General features: G+C 60.8%; 1 protein-coding gene across 8 annotated transcripts in view; it reads left to right on the forward strand.

Moving 5' to 3' along the window:
* Positions 1-18,201, forward strand: part of PAX2 (paired box 2) — an 88,918-nt gene that overhangs the window by 51,856 nt on the left and 18,861 nt on the right. For all 8 annotated transcript variants that reach the window (XM_075934575.2, XM_075934573.2, XM_075934574.2 and 5 more), the window contains 2 exons: positions 13,927-14,102; positions 15,705-15,831. In XM_075934575.2, the coding sequence (XP_075790690.1) occupies positions 13,927-14,102; positions 15,705-15,831 (303 nt within the window). The remainder of the gene's footprint in view (positions 1-13,926; positions 14,103-15,704; positions 15,832-18,201) is intronic.

The raw sequence follows: 18,201 nt of genomic DNA on the forward strand, positions 1-18,201 counted from the left end.
ACGCGGGGTGACGCCCCAGTTTGATGGGGTCAGAGCACCAGAGATCAGTCTGACGTTGCAAAGGAGAACAGGAGTAACACAGCAGTGGGGCTCCAGGATAGCAAAACTGGATCTGTGTAACTTGGCAACAAGAGCCAAAGCTAGAGTAGTGGCAGGCCCAAATCACAGTGACGGGGATCGGTTGTAGCATGCTGTTAGAGGAGCAGGGTAGCCTAGCAACATGGCTGGCTGTATCACAGTGACGGGGATCGGTTGTAGCATGCTGTTAGAGGAGCAGGGTAGCCTAGCAACGTGGCTAGCTGTATCACAGTGATGGGGATCGGTTGTAGCGTGCTGTTAGAGGAGCAGGGTAGCCTAGCAACATGGCTGGCTGTATCACAGTGACAGGGATCGATTGTAGCATGCTGTTAAAGGAGCAGGGTAGCCTAGCAATGTGGCTAGCTGTATCACAGTGATGGGGATCGGTTGTAGCGTGCTGTTAGAGGAGCAGGGTAGCCTAGCGACTTGATTGGTTGTATCACAGTGACGGGGATCGGTTGTCTCATGGCCTTTAGCACTGGGGTAGCACTTTCATAGGGTCTGGTAGCATCTCAGTGACGGGGAGCAATAATCCCATTGTGGGGGGTTAATGCCACGGTAACCCCAGGGGTAGCTCCATGATAGAGGTCGTGCGCCATGGCGCTGGGGCAGGTAGGGGCTCTCCGACCAGCTGCTGGGAAAACAAAGAACCTGCCGGCAGTAACACAAAAACAAAGCGACTTGGAAGCACCTGACAGCCCCAATTCATCACAGCCCAAGTTTTTTTCTCGCGTTCCCATTATATTTGTTTGTAAAAGTGGAAATCAATTCTGAAGGCAATTTTCTGGAAAGAACGGAGGGGCGGTGGGAGGGCCCGCGACGGCAGAGATGGCAAAAGGGGGGGAAATTTAGGCCAGGCACAGCCCAGGGGCAGCTCTTGGCAAGGTGAAAGAAAATTGCATATTCAATCTCCATCCATGAATCTCCTTCCCCGCGGCCCGCCTCCTGCTCGCACACAATGGAGCTTTCTCCCCTGCGGCGCCAGCGCCCGGGTACCTGTGCTCACCGCAACTCCAGGCCCAGTCGTGCACCTGGGCATTGCCGGAGAGGACAAGCCCCCCCTGGAACACAACCAGCCTTTGAGGAGTGCCGGGGGGGAGGGCGGATAATGCGCGGTCCTGGGCGAGCGCTAGCCGGGTCTGAAATGGGGGGCGAGGTGCCGTGGGCAGGCCAGGCGGGTTGTGGCCAGGAGGGCTGGTGAGCACGCTGAGTCACGTCCCCTTGGGGTGGGGGGATTGCCAATTAAAAGTACCGTGTTCCCTGCTGCAGCCACCTCTTGGGGGGCGCAGGGGCACGGCCGTGTGTGTATGTGTTTGGGGGGGTGGTCTCTGACGGCTGCTTCTTCAGCAGCCCAGCCGCAGTGTCACCGCGCGAGGTGACATCCGAATTTACAATTCCGCTGAGAAAAGCCATTAATTCACAAATTAACATTTCTCCCTCTCGCTCCCCCCATCTCACATGGATGTGCAAGCAATTGAAAAGACAAAGGAAATAGCCTTAAGGAAGAGACTTTACAGCTAGTCTGTCTGTGCAGAGATTGCTACCCCTGCTTCTAGACAGATAAACCAATTACCTGGGCTGCTCTGTGCATGGCAGCCTGCTACCACCTCCCTTTGTAGAGCTGAACCCTTTGCCGGCTGATGCTGGGTGTAGCTGGTTAATGGAAACCAGCACCACGCAGGGTACTGCCCCCTTCCTCCTTTGCAGCGGGATGGGGTAGGACGGTGCGAGGGGAAGGGCCGGGGTGAGGAGCAGGTAGGGTGCGTCTGGGCCGCTGGCTTTTCTGGCCCGCAGAAGGCTGTTCTGGGAGTGTCCACCCGTCCTAGCTCTGGTCTCTTGGACAGACCCACCCCGATGTGGACGTATGGAGGTAAATGCACAGGCCTTCGTTTGTGCACACGCACAGGGACACACAGGCGTGCCGCTGTACCCGCAGGGGCACGGACACAGGCATGCGTGCGGGGTGACTATAAACCTGTGCGTGCATCCGGCCACGTTTCTCTCTCTCGCCGCCCAGTGAAATGGGGGAAGGGTTGCCCTGGGTGAATTGGGCCCATCAAGACATGTATGTAACTAGGCCTGGCAGAATTCAGCTTGGCTGTGTTGATAATGTCCACGGAAACATCCCTGTCCATTTTTAAGCATTTTGAACCTTTTTTTTATCTATTTCAATTTCCACACTGGCAGAAATTGGGGTTGGAGCATATAAGAATTATTTAATGGCCACCAAGATCACATGTCCTAGGGAAATAGCCTTAAACTCTGAGTTCTCAAGCAGCGTTGTGCTTGCTGTGCCTCACTGTACGTTTCAACGAGCAGAGGAAATATCATTTCAGCAGTTTGTTCTGTGTTCCCAGACCTTTGCCCGTGGCAATGGAACCCTTCCACGCCTGTATGTAACATACAATGGCAGAGGCTGGTTGCACAGATCAGTAGTTGTGTGCGCATTGTCACCTTGCATGTTCAAACCTGTTATGCATGCAGTGCACACGAGTGTGCTCACGCTCTCCGGCTCCCACGCTGCTTCTCTTGCACAACCATGGGGGTGATGGTTACATTTTCCAAGTCACGTCATTCCTCCCTACTGAAAAACGTTGCACCCCCGCCCAGCAGTCAGGTCCCTGAATCTAGGAGTTAGCTCCGCCCTTTATTTGCCTGTTCCCATGCCTAGGGTGCGTCTAGACGGCAGGGTTTTTTCAGAAGAAACTTCACTTGCATCCACACTGCTATTGCGTTCTTCTGAAAGAAAATCGAAAGAACGCAGGGGTTTTTCCGACATTGGGAAACCTCATTCTACGAGGAAGACGCCTTTTCCAAAAGAGCCCTTTCGGGAAAAGGCGTGTGTGGACACGGAAGAGGGAGTTTTTTTGAAAAAAGAGGGAAGAGGAAAAAGCACAGGTGCCTTGGTGGCCACTCCGTCCATAGCAATCACAGCTTACATGCGAGAGAGCGTCCGGTCAGGCTGGATGCTTTCTTTTGAAAAAGCAGATGGCTTTTTCAATGCGCTTTGGCAGTGTGGACGCTCCCTTTTGGAAGAAGTTTTTTCGGAAGATCTCTTCTGGAAAAGTTTCTTCCGAAAGAAGCCTTCAGTGTAGACATATCCTGGGTGTGTTTGGGGAGAACACACCCACCATATGGTTTCTGCAGGGGCCTTTCTATCTGTCCATGCTCTCAGACGACCAGCGCCACCTGGTAAATTCTACTTCTGGTTGGTTTCATGGGAGGTGGACATGGGAGGAGCTGAGAGGTTCCAGGCTGGGGAAAGCGGGGGATGTTCATTCCCAGAGGGAGGTGAGTATTGAGAGCGTAATCTCCAGCCAGGGTGTCCGGAGGGGCGCTGTGTCACTCCCTGCGCACAGGGAACCTGCTGCGGGCCCCGCACTCCTGAAACAGGTCGGAAAACTCATCTCCTTTCCGGAGCGCTCGGGCCTCTCCCACATGCCCGCGCCCTCCGCGCTGCATGGCACCCGGGTGGGGAGCGGCATCTCGCGGCCAGGCGCTGGGAGGCGGCTCGCAATCAGCGAGGGAATCGGCAGGCAGCGCCGGTAATTCAAACCGTCCTGACCGTGCAGTGAACCCGAACCTGCTGACCTTGACGGCAGGAGACAGCGGCGGGCTCAGAAATCCCAACCTTTGCGGAGGCGCTGGCGGAGGGTGGCTCGTGTTCTCTCTCCTCGACCGCAGCCAAGCGGCTCTGGGGCCCGGGCGCCGATTCACTCTTGCGTGGGACGTCTCCGTGCTCCCAAGCCCACGGTGAAGAGGACGTAACACAGCATCTTGTGGCCTGCGGATGGGAACCGCCCTTCGGAGGCAGGTCTTTGTCTGCTGAGAGAAGGCAGTGGGCACCTTGCCGTCTGTCCGAGGCCAGGAACCCCTGCTTCAGAGAAGGTGGGGCCGCCAGAGCGGGCAGACATCCTTCGAAAGGCCAGCAGGGGCTCCGTGCCTGCCTGGGGCTGGTCTCGGGTTCCCCAGCCGCATTTCACTGGATCTGGGAGAGGCGGGGAGCGCTCCCCGAGACGCTAGCCCGCGAGGAGCCGAGGGGGCCGCGGGGAGCAGGCGACTGGCGCGGGAGAGAGGAGGCCTCCGGCGGAATTCTTCCACGGGAAGGTGCCGTTCAGAAAGCACCGTGGAGGAAGTTTTCATCCCCCTCACATTGGACCCCTCCAAGCGCAGGCCTGGCTGCCCAGCGGCTCCTGGAAGAGACGGGTCTGCCTGCCGAGGTGAAGACCCGGTGTGCACTGAAGACGTCTCCAGTACTTGTAGGACCCTGGGGATGAATTACCGGCCCCTCTAGTGCCTCTAATGCTCTGACCTGCGTTTTCAAACCCCTCGGTGCGGCTCTGGCAGCTTCCCGTGGGTCCCACTGTCATTTGTGCCCACTTTAAGGCTGCCAGAGTGCTGGAAAAGCAGGGGAAGAGCAAGGAGAATAAGGCTCCGTGTTTCCTCTGTGCACCTGCCCGTGGGTCTCTGTCCCCAGAAATCTGTCAATGGCTGGCTCCCCCTGGCCCACGTGGGGCGGGAAGGAAAGAGCCTGCCGGGGCCCAGAGGGCAGGGGGTGTCTGGTTCAGGGAGGCAGCCCGAGCCGGGTGGAGAAGCTTCCCCGTTGCCCCTCGGGCTGCGGTTGTCAGCAGCTCACAGGTGTCGTGCAGCTGCTGAGGCCGAGGAATTCCGCGGGCGCAGCTGGCAGGCCGGCCGGCCGGGGAAGGGGTCTGGCCTGCCTGTCTCCCTGGAACAGGCTCCTAATGAAGCGTCTTCACCAGGCACTTAATTAAACTTTAACGTGACACCAATTGCGCACGAAGCCCACGCCGGGCGCTGGAGGGCTGCTCTGCAATCAATGCCCTTGCACGGCACAACTCCGGGGGGGGGGGGAGGCTTGTGTGGCTGCCCAGAATTCTGCGCAGGGTGGGGGAGGCAGTTCCAGAGACCGGCCCCAAGCTCAGAGTTTGACCTTTCCCCTAGTCGGGAAGGATTTCGTAGATTCCCTCCCGTTTTCACCTCTGTGATGAGAGTGCAGTGGGAGAACCAAACAACCCCAGGGGGTCTGAAAGGTCTTTCGGGGAGTGGGGGGGGGGTTCTGCCTGGCTCCCTTTTGTGCGTTTGGCTAATGGTGAGCAGGCCTGGCGGTGCTCTAAGGAACTGGCTTCCCTTTCATTCGGGATGCTCCCCAAGCGCTTTGCCAGCTGTTTACAGGAGTTAGAGGGAAGGAGGCGGCAGGTGCTGTTGAGGTGATCCTGACGTAGGCTGCCTATCCCAGGGCATTAGAGCATTGCACGCAGGCCGTGTTCCCGGGACCTGCCACCGTCCAGTTGCTTAGTGAGAGGAAAAACCAGGCTGGTTTGGAGAGTTTCACTAGATAGGAACCACTTTGGTCCCCGTTGAATGCAGCTGCGTCTGGGGTGGAGCACCACTGCTATGGAACAGCGCAGGGAGTGACCCAGCAGTTTTGGACGGACACTGCCGTGTCCAATTGAAGCTGCAGGGGGTGGATTTAGCTAGGCCGTGTGTAATCATTCCGGTTGGAATTTGTCGGGCCAGCCGGGTTAATGTCGGCACTCTTGCGAAAAGTGCCATGGGAATTTTAATGACTCAGAGTGATCCGAGCCTTTGTTTTATGGCCCATCAAAAAGATGGCAGCTCCTAACAACACCCCCTCGGGGGCACGGCTCACTGCTGACTCAGAAGAGTGTCCAATAAAATGATTCACCGGCCCCTGGCTGGGGACGGAGGGTGTGTGCGTGGGGAAAGGGGCGAGCGCTGGGGACAGGGCTCAAGGAGGGGCAGGTGTGGGGTGTGGGACAGCCCAGCCCCGGGCGGTGTCGGGGGAAGGGCGCAGGGATGGGGCGGGAGCAGACGGGAGCAGGCCGGGGAGCGGAAGTGAGGAGTATTTTATTGGGAGGAGAGGATGGGAGAGGCCAATAAAACCTGGGAAGCGCGTAGAGCTGCCTGGGGCTTGCGTCGGGTGTGCTGAGCTCAGGCAGTCGGCACTGAAAGCAGCCCCCGGACCGGGGACGCGAGCCTCTCCCGGAGCAGGGGGCCGGGCCGGGCCGGGCTGCGCCGTCCCCTCCTCGTCGTTATTGGTCCCGGTAATGGCGTTGATTTGCATGTCAGGCAAAGCGCTGCTTGGGAAAAAAAAATCCCTCTGAGCGTGGCGGTGTCAGCGCGCGCTGTTGTTCGACAGTGTAAAATTAAATTAATAAAGCCCCCAACACAGGAAAACATAACAGGAAATTAATGGCCTTTACTGTCGGCCTGATGCAGTCATTTGCAACCCTGCTTTCCGCACCAAAGGCTTCATAAATGCAAGCAGTTTCTCTAAACAAGCATACTTAGGGCTGCATGGGATGTAATTTTTTGCCTGGCTCGTGTCCTTCGGAGCTAACAAAAGCCACCATTTTTATAAGCCCCCCCCGGGATCCGCAGCCGGCCCGGCCCTGCGGCTCACGAGCTGCCGGGAGGGAGCCAGATCCCCTAACAGCGCCGCGCCAGACGGAGCGGCAGTAGCCCTGTTTGCTGAGCGTTGGCCCTGCTAGAGCCGTGTCCCTGCCAGCCGGGGAGCGGCCTGGCCCAAATCAGCCTCACGCCATGGGAATGAATGGAGCAACACTGCCTGACGCCAGTCGGGGGGCTGGCCCCGCTGCTCCGCTGATACAAGCAAAGCAGGGGGCAGGGTCGAGCCCAGCAGAGTCAGCCGGACTTACGGGCCCCCATTCTGTTCCCAGCACACTGGGATACACCCCACGCGGAGTCACTGCCGGTTGAACGGGGCAGAATGCGGCCAGTCGGCTCCCGTCCAGCCTGGAATGCCATGTGCTTGGGCGGGATGCAGAGACGCCAGCCCTGCCCGCTGTGCACGGGGGCAGCGCTGCCCAGCAGCATGGGCACGCTCACACGCCCTGCTCGCAGCCCATAGCACGGTCGGGCACGGCGCACGTGCAGCTCTGGCAGCGGCGCGCGGGCTGGCACACAAGCGCCTTTCCTCACGCTCGCGACAGATGTATTCGGTGCTGCCGAGCCTGCTGCCTCAGGCATACAGCCCGACACAGACTGGGCTCCACACCGGCGGTGTCCCGCACGCCTGGGCTGAATTTCAATGTGTGATTTGCAAGCAGCATGACATGCACGTTATTTGTGCATGCACACACCCACGTCATCGCACGCCCGCGTGCCGGCTGCATAGTAATCCAATGCACACTTGCACCCTCACCAGGGCATTAGCTGCATGCGATGTGCATGCACAGACTTCCTCCAGTGCACGTTTGCACGCTCACACAACGTTCAAGGGCAACTTAGTCCCCACCACGCAGCGTAAGTGTGCACCTCCCGTATTAAACACCCAGTGCAGGGGTCAGATTGTCCATGCGCATCACTCGGAGCTTCGGGACCCGAATGTGTTCAGTGTGGACGGTGGCAGAGCCAGTTTTGTTGATGGCGGCTTTGCACACCGAGGGGCCGGCAGGCCGATTGACCCGCTGCGTGTGGATGTGGGGGTTTAAACACGAATTTGGTTCCTGAAGAGTACTAGTCTTCTACCACGCTGCTTACCCTGCGCCACCCCCTCTCCTTACCGCACCCCTCCGCCGCCTTATGACCCCCCACCTTCCTGGCCCTCTTCACCCCACGCTGCCAGCCCAGGGAACGCCTTCGCTGACGGTGTGCTCATGCGTTCTGGCCACGCTGCAGGAGCTACGCCTGGGTCAGGCCCCGACCCCCTTCACCCAGTGCCCAGTCAGTGGCAGCAGCGGGTGCGTCAGAGAGCGCAGCGGGGTGGAGGCGGGTGTCGTGTGTGCAGATACGGACACGGATGCCCGTTCTGTCTCCGCGCAGGGCTCCAGCGACCTGGCCTCGGCTCGGTGGCAGGCTCAAGCCCCGAAGCAGCAGGCTCAGTCTCCCGTCCAGAGGGTCTGAGCGGGGGGCTTGCTCCGTCCTCCAGCGAGCCCGGTGCCGGGGGGCTGGACTGCATGCAGGGACGGGGACGGGAGGGGGGCGCAGGCCGGCTGCCGTGAATGACAAGCCCTGTGTATCGATCGCGCTCGGAGCTCGGCCCAGCCGATGGAAGGTAATTAATGACTCCATTTGCCTCAGGACCAGGAGAACAATTGAGTTTGAAGCGGCAACAACTGGCAGTGCTGTGAAAGCCCCCGGGGGATGTCCAGGAAAGATCCCTGACAGGCCGGGCTGCACCGGGGCCGGGCACACATCAGAGGGGGAAAAAGAGAAGGGGAAAGAGCCGTGTGGGCAGGCAGGCAGGGAACAGGTGGAAGAGGTGTGCTTGGAGCAGAGCCGCCCTCAGACAGACGCTGGGGACCAGAACGTGAGTGTGAAAAATCGGGATGGGGGATAAAAGCCCCAAACATTGGGACTGTCTGGTCACCCTAGGCCAGAGCAGGGCTGGGACAGACCGACGGGAGGGGGCCGCGTTTCTGCCGCAGCTTGGCTTACACAGAGCATTCCACGATGAGCCGACTGTTGCTGCGTCACCCGGCAGGTGTGGGCTGGCCAGACGCATTCCTTTCCGTTAGGAGCGGGAATGTTACCGGTAACGCCGCCAGGCCCTGCCCGAGGCCAGTGCCCCGCTGTGCGAGGGGCTGTACAAACACACAGCGAGAGAGTGAGCACGGTGTGAGGGTTGTGGCATTGGTACGGATGGTCTCATGAGAGACACAAGTGTTTTTGTATCACCTGTAGGGCTGTTTTGGGGATACAGGCGTGTCCGTTGTCACCTGCACCATGGAAACACATTGACCTGTAGGGCTGTTTCTGTGACATCCTGGGATGTCTTTGTGTTATCTGTCACCGTGTTTCCTGTAGAGATGTTTCTGCAACACCCACTGGGGGGGGGGGTGTCACTCGGCAGCATTTCCATATTACCAGTTGTTGTGTTTCTGTCACACCCACCAGGGTGCTGATGTGTCTCCTGTCACGCGGTTACGCTGGTTGTGCGGCTTTTTCCTCCTGGCAGCCCCTCGGGAGCAGAGGTGGTTCCCATTACGTCTGCAGGGCTGGATCTGATTGTACTTACTCTGGTCACAGGCGGTTGAAAGAGGTTGTGACTGAGCCGTGTGTGGCCAGGATGCTGGGGGCCCTGGACCAGTCCGTAATGGGGGGAGTTCTCTTGCCAATCCCCCAGGTGTTGCCAAGTTACCTGTCTGGGCATTCTCCAATAGTGCTGCCCGCAGCCTCACTTCACCCTAATAACCCCTTGTTCTGCCATTCCCTCAGTGCCCCCCGGCCAGACCCTCCCAGCTTCCCTGAGCCTTCCTCCCACCCCAGCTCTCTTGCCGCGTGAGCTCTTCTCTTTCCCTTCCTCCATCTGAGCAGCCAGCGGCTCTTCCCCCAGCGCCCTCTCTCCCTGAGCCCCCCGAACCCCGTCGTACATCCCGCTCCCTTGCCCAGCCCGTCCTCTTCCCCCCAAAGTCCCAGCGCCCCCCCTCCTCTGCTGCTCTCCTGCCCATGGTGCTGTCAGCCTGGGGAGCGTGTAACAATTCCGGTGGCGGTTGGTTGGCGCTTTCTCTCAGGCCCCAGCTCCCGGAGTCCCGTGATTGGAGGAGACTCTCTGCTCTCCTTTTTGTAAACCCAGAAGTGTCCACCCCCGGGGGAGCGGCTGAAAGGAAAACTTGACGGGGCCCAACACCGAGAATTTTTGTTCATCTGATTTTTGAGACAGTCTCATGATCTTTGGGGCCAAACTCATATGGGGGGGGGACACTTTGTGAGCTGGCGACATTCCATGGAACCCCCCGTCCTTTAGGGCCCCCTCCCTTTGGCCAGACCTGCCCACAAGCTCCTCTCGGGGGAATTCAGGGCCCTGCTTCCTCCTGTGAAGAATGTACCACCGGTCCCAAAGCACCGGGCGGGTTTTGAATGTATCCGCCCCGGGACGCAGGGAGGGGTCTGACCCCTGGGTGGGAAGTGAGGCTCAGAGATGCTTGTTAACTTACCCCAGGCTGCACAGAGCAGGGAAGTAAACCTGTTCTAGGCCAGAGAAGCTCCCTTCCTACCCCCAGGGAGAGTTTAGGAGCTGGCCCTAGACCAGACCAGCCTCTCTTGACTGCGCTGCTCATCTCCCGCCCGTTCGGAGACCAGCAGGGGCCGTTCAGCGGCTGCTCTGACCTGCTTAGCCCAGGCCAGAAACCCTCAGCCAGCAACTGTAACACCAAGCCCGTAGCTGCCTGGCACGCGCCTGACACTGATCCCTTCCCCGTCCATTCCTTCCTCCTCTCTCCTGCTTTGCGCCCTTCCCTGCCGCCCTCCCTCGCTCATGCTCCTCCTCTCTCGGGCTCTGCGCAGGCCCGGGCTTCTCACCGGGCCTTGAGTTTACCAACACCCCCCCTAAATAAATAAATAAATAAAAAGGTCAGTGAGCAGAGCAGCAATAACCCCTAAACCCAGTACTATCAGTGGGACATGATTGATCAATTGAATTCCATAGCGGCTGAAAAATGTGGGATTAAGTAGTGTATTATACGCACAATGAGTTGAGGCATGATGTTCATTTCAAGTTCATTTCGCCAGCCCTCTGCCACCAGATCAGGCAATCAATAGAGGCAGCAGATATCATATATCACCTCTCTCCGGGCTGGGAGAGAGCACCATAATCTCTCGCAAATTTAGAGTGACAGATTTGTCAAGATCTGAAGGGCCCCGGAATAAATGAAGGAAAAGCGACTCCTGCAGCAACTTACGAAAGCTCCTGCACACACAGGCTGGCCAGTGCCCGGGAACACACACACACACACACACACACACACACACACACACACACACACACACACACACACACAGTGGAGACACACAAGCACAGAGCTAGTGCAGCTCCACAGAGGCACGGGTACACACTGCAAATGCACCTGCACACAGACGCCTGTCAACAGCCAAGCACATAAACAGAGAGGGTGAAATCTGGCCCTGTGGAAATCAGTGGGCGCTTTGCCACTTTGATACACCATGGATGGGCTGACACACCAGCATGAAAACACACAATCACTGAAATAACAGGCACACGGGGAGACGCAAGCCCCCATGGGCCTAGAATCTCACATTTGCGCCTGTACATACAGTACCCCCAAACAGGCAGAGAGGTGTGGCTGGTGACATACCACTTGCACAGACGTGCCCACTGACAGGCGCACACCCATCTCTCCAGAGAGAGGGGGGTCTCTAGTGAGGCAGACAGGCCACACGTGTTCCTCTTTGGACAGTCTGGCTCCAGGCTGACAGAGCACCACGCCGGCTTTCCTGGGGCTCTCGGGCTGTGTTTTCACAAGCGCCTCACTCCAGGACAGATGGTTTCCTAGCCCACTGAAAGCCACGGAGACGAGCACTCTCAAAGCCTGAGGTACTTTTGAGCATCACCCGCCAGGTCACCCGCACCCGGCCCGCTCGGCTCTTTGGCAGCCAAGCCCCGTGCGCTGAAATCATTGCTTTGCCCCGACTGAGATTTCAGGGCTCGGGCGCCTGGAGGAAGAGCGGGGGAGAGGCGGGGGGAGGATGGGCTCAGCCTCAGGAAATGCTGCCCCCTCCCCAGCTGAGGGGGGCGGGCGCGGCGGGGCTGTTGCAAGGGAAGGCTGCCAGCTGGGACAAATCAATAGGTAATATTTTCTATGGTTGTGCGAGTGGCACTGTCCGAGGTTACTGTATATAATGTACTATTGATTATATCATATCGTATAATCACCTGGAAAGGGATCTCGCGCACCGCCGGGCGGGCTGGGCTGCTGCGGTTTGGGCGCGGGTCGGGCAGACGCTGTGCCGGAGGCCAGCGCTCCAGGGTGGGAGGGTGAGACGAGCGACCGCAGGGCTCTGCCCACAGCGGGCGTCGGGGCCCACAGGGCCCGGCGGGGCGCTGCTCCTGCCACGGACAGGCCCCTGAGGCCCAGCAGGGGGAGGAAAGTGGGGGGTTGCACCCTGCCCCAAACCCGGAGGAAGGAGCCGGGCATCTCAGGAAGTGGCCCGGCCCGCAGTGGTGCGTGCAGTCAGGCCAGCCAGGGTAGGCGGATCCAGCAGAGCTGGACAGTAACGTGGGGAGGGGAGGCGTGAGGGAGGTCTTGCTCTGCGGTGGAACAGGGGGTACGACTCCAATAGACGCGCATTGGGTGGGATGGGGGTGGGGGGTTACAGTGGAGGGGGACTCGCCTAGGCGGGACGGGGGGTTACGGTGGAGGAGGCTCGTCTCAGGTGGGACGGGGAGTATGGTGGAGGGGGACTCCCCCCAGGCGGGATGGGGGGGTACGCTGGAGGGGGGCTCCCCTGAGATAGGACGGGGGGTACGGTGGAGGGGGGCTCCCCTGAGGCGGGATGGGGGGGTACGCTGGAGGGGGGCTACCCTGAGGCGGGACGGGGGGTACAGTGGAGGGGGCTCGCCTCAGGCAGGACGGGGGGTACGGTGGGGGGCTCCCCTGAGGCGGGACGGGGGTTACGGTGGAGGGGGCTCCCCTGAGATAGGACGGGGGGTACGGTGGAGGGGGACTCCCCTGAGGTGGGACGGGGGGTACGCTGGAGGGGGGCTCCCCTGAGGCGGGACGGGGGTTACGGTGGAGGGGGGCTCCCCTCAGGCGGGACAGGGGGGTACGGTGGAGGGGGCTCCCCTCAGGCGGGACAGGGGGGTACGGTGGAGGGGGGCTCCCCTGAGGCGGGACGGGGGTTACGGTGGAGGGGGCTCCCCTCAGGCAGGACAGGGGGGTACGGTGGAGGGGGGCTCCCCTCAGGCAGGACGGGATGGGGGGGTACGGTGGAGGAGGCTCCCCTCAGGCGGGATGGCGGTTACAGTGGAGGGGGGCTTCCCTCAGGCGGGACAGGGGTTATGGTGGAGGGGGCTCCCTCCAGGGTGGACGGGGGGTACGGTGGAGGGGGCTCCCTCCAGGCGGGATGGGGGGGTACGGTGGAGGGGGCTCCCTCCAGGCGGGACGGGGGTTACGGTGGAGGGGGCTCCCTCCAGGCGGGACGGGGGGGTACGGTGGAGGGGGCTCCCTCCAGGCTGGACGGGGGGGTACGGTGGAGGGGGCTCCCTCCAGGCGGGATGGGGGGGTACGGTGGAGGGGGCTCCCTCCAGGCGGGACGGGGGGGTACGGTGGAGGGGGCTCCCTCCAGGCAGGACGGGGGGTACGGTGGAGGGGGCTCCCCTCAGGCGGGATGGGGGGGTACGGTGGAGGGGGCTCCCTCCAGGCAGGACGGGGGGTACGGTGGATGGGGGCTCGCCTCAGGCGGGACGGGAGCTTACCGTGTGGCTGGACTCACCTGGTGTGGGCAGACTCACCTCAGACAGACGGGGCGGAGATGGACGAGCTTTGGGTGGGATGGGATTTGGACCCGGGCCGGGCAGGGGATCAAGCAGAGAGATTTGCCGGGAGTGGGACGAGGGGTTTATCCCAGATGTGGTGCCACCCTTGGGTCCTCTCAGGAGTGCTGGGCCCACCATGCTTTGGTGACATGGCCCATCCCTGGAGCCCTTTGCCTTGGGGGTTGCGTCTCTGGTGGTCTCAGCGATGCTAATCTCTGCGCGTTGCTCCCATTTTACGCTCCGCCATGGAGATTGGGCGATTATGAACACTGGAAATCAGCGGAACTGAAACTCATCTCTGAGCCGAGTGCCATTCTCCATGGCCTCCAGTGCGCTGGGCGGGGGCGCAGGGACGTTCCTGGCGGGAGCCGGGGCGCGGGCAGGGTACCCGGGCTCGCCCCGAGGCCTCTTAGCCCTCCGCCCCCAAGGGCACAGATCCCTGAAGCGGGAGCTCCTTTCCTGGCACCGTTGGGCCTGCACTGCATTGCTTGCTGGTCTGAGCCAGCCACCGCCTCTCCTGAGGGACCAGCTGGGGCTAACCCCCTCTTTTCTCCGCCTGTGCCCCACAGATGTGTCGGAGGGCGCGGTTCCCAACGGAGACTCCCAGAGCAGCGTGGACAGTTTGCGGAAGCACCTTCGTGCTGACACCTTCACCCAGCAGCAGCTGGAAGCTTTAGATCGAGTCTTCGAACGTCCTTCTTACCCGGACGTCTTCCAAACCTCGGAGCACATCAAATCTGAGCAGGTGGGGGCCGGGCCCAGCAGCGGGGGCACAAACGGGCACCGGGACGGGGCACGGCAGGAAGTCTGCATGCCGGAAGTGAGCTCCCCATGCCACACCCAGCCCGGCTGCATGCACGCCTACCTTGGCACTTCTGTGTATGCACCGCTTCACGGACACACGCGGGCGCATGCATGTCCCCTGCACAGACACGCATGTGCAGGGACGCACGCACGCCCTCCTCCTTCAGGCATCAGTGCCTGGGACCAGGCAGCTTCAGACCCTACCAATACCCAGGGAGCTAGGAGCATGATCCAACGCCCACGGGCTTCACGCCTCTCTCCGCCTCAGCTGCCCCTGCCCCACACTCTGCCTTTTATCCCCAAAGCTGTTTGTCTTAATAAAATGAAAATCAAAAGTCTTTTTAAACCGCCCCGAGCCATAAACCAACAAAGGAAGGGAAGGAGAAGCTGGCGGTAGACTCCCTTCATCCCCGAGTCCCTGGCTTTATTACAATGAATAACCTTTATTTACTTTCATTAGACTATTAAACACCGACACAGTCATTTTTCCCCCTGAAACTCTGAGCAGGGCCCATAAAGCAAATCCAAAGCCTAATTGAGTTCATTTTAATTTCTCTCCGATCACAGCGAATTACTCTGGTGATAAATCAGGGGGCAGGCTCACCCCCAGTAGAAGGCCTAATTTGCAGCTAATTACAAAACTGATTTCTACAGGAAGATCAATACGAGAAGGAATTGGAAATGACTAGGCAATCGTGGCCGGACGGGGGCAGGGAGGGGGCAGCTTGCAGGCAGCGTCTGGAGGGGAGGGGGGCAGGTAGGCTGGAGGAGCGGATGGAAAAAAACGGAGCCGAAAGAGCAGAAAATCAGTTTTAATTTAACGTAATATTAATCAGAGCAACTTTTCCTGCCGTTTTGTGGCCTCGCTCCTTTCTCTGGCTCCCATGTCTGGTGTGGAGGCTGCCACAATGGAAAGGCAATTACCAGAGCCTCTCGGACAGGACCCCCATTCAGAGTCAATGGCTCTCCCCTCCCACCCTTCTGTTAGCCATGTGGCTCGCCCCCTCCCCAATTTCATACCCCGATGCACAGGGTGACAGAGGTGGGGGATGAGGCTGCTTTGTGTTTCAGGAGCCAGGAAAGAGATGGGGGGGATCTCCCAGCAAACAGAGCGGCGATACAAAGGGCCCTGGCTGACACAGACAGGCAGCAGAAATGTCGCCACGTCCCTGGCGTTTGCATTGCAACCTCCTGCCCCAGCCACGGGGGCAAGTGTGCCGGGCAGGCCCCGAGCCTCCACGTCCCTTCGTGCTTCCCTGCCCCCCTCGCCCGCCGAAGCATGGCCCCGCCAGGGAGAACAGGGCTGCAGCAGAGTAACTCCCCTGGCTGGTCCCTCTCCGCCACAGCTACCCAGATGGGGAAGGAGCCACTGCTCGCAGCAGAAGCGAGGGTCCCTGCCCCCCCCCACCTTTCACCTTCGGGCTGCTCCGTTTCCTCCTCCTCTCCCATCTGTGCAGGGCGTGGCCTCACTCCCCTTCCTTCCCCAGCTGCATCCCGCCCCCCTCGCCCATCAATAGCGAGCTGTCTCTCCTCTCTCCCCCAGGGGAACGAGTACTCCCTGCCAGCTCTGACCCCTGGGCTTGATGAAGTCAAGTCAAGTCTATCTGCCTCTGCTAACCCAGACCTGGGGAGCAACGTGTCAGGACCCCAGACGTACCCCGTGGTGACCGGTAAGCTGCCTGCCGAAACGGCTCCTAAGCCTTTCCGTTATCCCCTCGCCATTCGCTGCTGCCTTTTCTCTCGGGCGAGACACAGGTCTGTGGCCGGCACCGCCCTAGACAGCGCCCCAGGGAGCCTGGCGGGTAGAAGAGGGAAAGAGAAGGTGAAAAACCAGAGCACAGGCAGCCCCGGGTACACACAGGTGGGACCCGGGGCAGGCCTGCCCAGCTGTGCATTGGGCTTGGAAAGGCAGGCCCAGAAGAAAACCTGTTTTGCCGTGTCCCAGGTTTCTCCATGTTTGGAGTAACAGGCTCATTGCTCGCTGCTGGGCTTCCCAGGGTGCAGGGCTGTGTCTGGCCCCTGCATTTGGAAGGGACCCTTGCAAGCCAGGACTCTCCTCTCAGACGATCCCCTCCGGCCCAGCGTCCCCGCTCCATCAAAATCAGGGGTCTCTGGGATGCCAGAGCACGCAGGAGCCACGGACAATTTCTGAGCCAGCAAGCTCCGTCCTTGCTGTACCCACCTGCCGGGGGCGGCTCAGGGTTGCTGGTGCCAGGGCTGCCTAGAGCTGTCGCAGGGTCAGAAGAGGGGCAGCCGAGGGGCTCGCTGAGCCTGTAAGTATCTGGGCTCCTCAGGCTGGCGGAGAGAGTCTACCACCCTCCAGCGGCAGGAAGAAGCAGGGAGAGTGAGGCAGGCGCCGTACGGCCTCATGCGGGGCAGCGCGGGAACCCCTGACCCGGGGGCCTGTGGGACCCCCATCGCTGACTGTTCTCAAGGCACGATGGGCCATTTCTAGCGGAGCCGCTCCCGGTGTTACTTGAGGGGCAGGTCTCTGGCCCGTAGCGCTCCGCCCCCGGAGTCCGCGACTGGTCCTATCGGCCACAGCAGCAGCGGGCTCCTGGCCGCAGAGCAGGAGAGGGAGCTGGCGCCGGCTGTGCCAGGCGCCGGGGGCAGGCTCGGAGCTGGGGGGGACTCTGGGGGCAAAGCGTTCGAGGCTCTCGGGGAAAGGAGCAGCTCCCGAGGAGGCAGGAGGACTAAGACGGGCAGGAGGTGCCGGGGCGCCCTGGGCCTGAGTGAGGAAGAGGGGAGGCCCAAGGAGATGCAGTGACCTCAGGCCCTGTGGTGGGAATGACGAGGGAAACAAGGCGGAGCTGAGACGCCTTCCTCACGAGGGGCAGCTGGCTGGGATGTCAGCCGGGCCCAGGCACCGTGCTGCTCCCTCAGAGGAGAGGTGCCATTCGGCCGGGGGACACAGGGCCCTGCTTCCTAGCCAGCAGGGGGCGGCGCCCGCCCCCCGATCTCCAGGTTACATTTGTGGGGGTGCTCTGCTTGGGGAGCAGGCCCCTGGAAGGGGGAGTGCTCTGTGGCCCGTCAGGGGACAGTTCTGGGGGAACCTGGGCCGTGCAGGCTGCCGGGCAGCGTGACTGGTGGCCGGGCTGGGTACGGTGCTAGGCAGCCAGTGTCGTCCGCTTGCCCTGGAGCTGCCACTGAGCACGGGGGGTTTCAGGACACCATGTTAGGATGGAGACTGACTGCCAGGCAGGACCCAGCAGCGTAGCTGAGTGTCCCCCCGCAGACAGCCAGGCTACTTAGGGTAACCCTGCAAGGGGTTAGTGGGTGTCAGGGCAAGGCCGGGGCGGGGGCTGAGGGACCCTGGAGCACAGGTGTTGCTTTGGCTACCGTCAGTGCCCGACCTGGCTGGGTGCATACACGGCTGACCCGGCCGAGCACAGAGCTACTCCGCTGGCAGAACTGTGCCTCCCCTCCCGCCTCCTCAGAAACGGCTGGGGATGCGCCTCTGGGAACAGCCCGGCAGGTGGGCTGGACACCCCTCCAGCTGGCGGGGGGGCCTCTCCTGGAGAAGAGCCCTGGGTCTGAAGGAGCCCATCTCGCAGCCCCAGGATAGGCCCCCCTTCTCTGACACCGAGACAGCACCCCCTCTCCTTCCATCCCCCCCAGGCGTGTGCTGAGGGAGGGGAGCAAAGAGTCACGGCTGAGCAGGCCAGAAGGGACCATGAGGTGCCTTAATCTGACCAGGCCAGACAACATGGGGCGCAGGCCTCGGGCCCAACCCCCGGGGGCTCTGTGCAGGGTGGGATCTGCCCCTCGGGAAGGGCTTGGAGGAGAAGGGCCGCAAAAGAGGCGCTGAGCGGCTGCAGAAACTGCTCTGGGTCCCCCCTCTCCCCCCACATCATGGAAGACTCCCGGCTCAGCTTGGGAACATTCCCGGCTGATCCATCTGGATCCGAGCGCCAGGGAAAGTTCATTTCAGGCCCAGCGTGACGTTCCCAGGTGGCCGCTTAGCACTAACGTCTCAATCTGGGTGCGACATTTCAATCAGGCGCCGCGGAACAAAAGCAGAACCATTAACGTGGGGAGCC

Source organism: Pelodiscus sinensis, chromosome 8 (genome assembly GCF_052426305.1).
Source record: "Pelodiscus sinensis isolate ZL-2025 chromosome 8, ASM5242630v1, whole genome shotgun sequence".
NCBI classification, from domain to species: Eukaryota; Metazoa; Chordata; order Testudines; family Trionychidae; genus Pelodiscus; species Pelodiscus sinensis.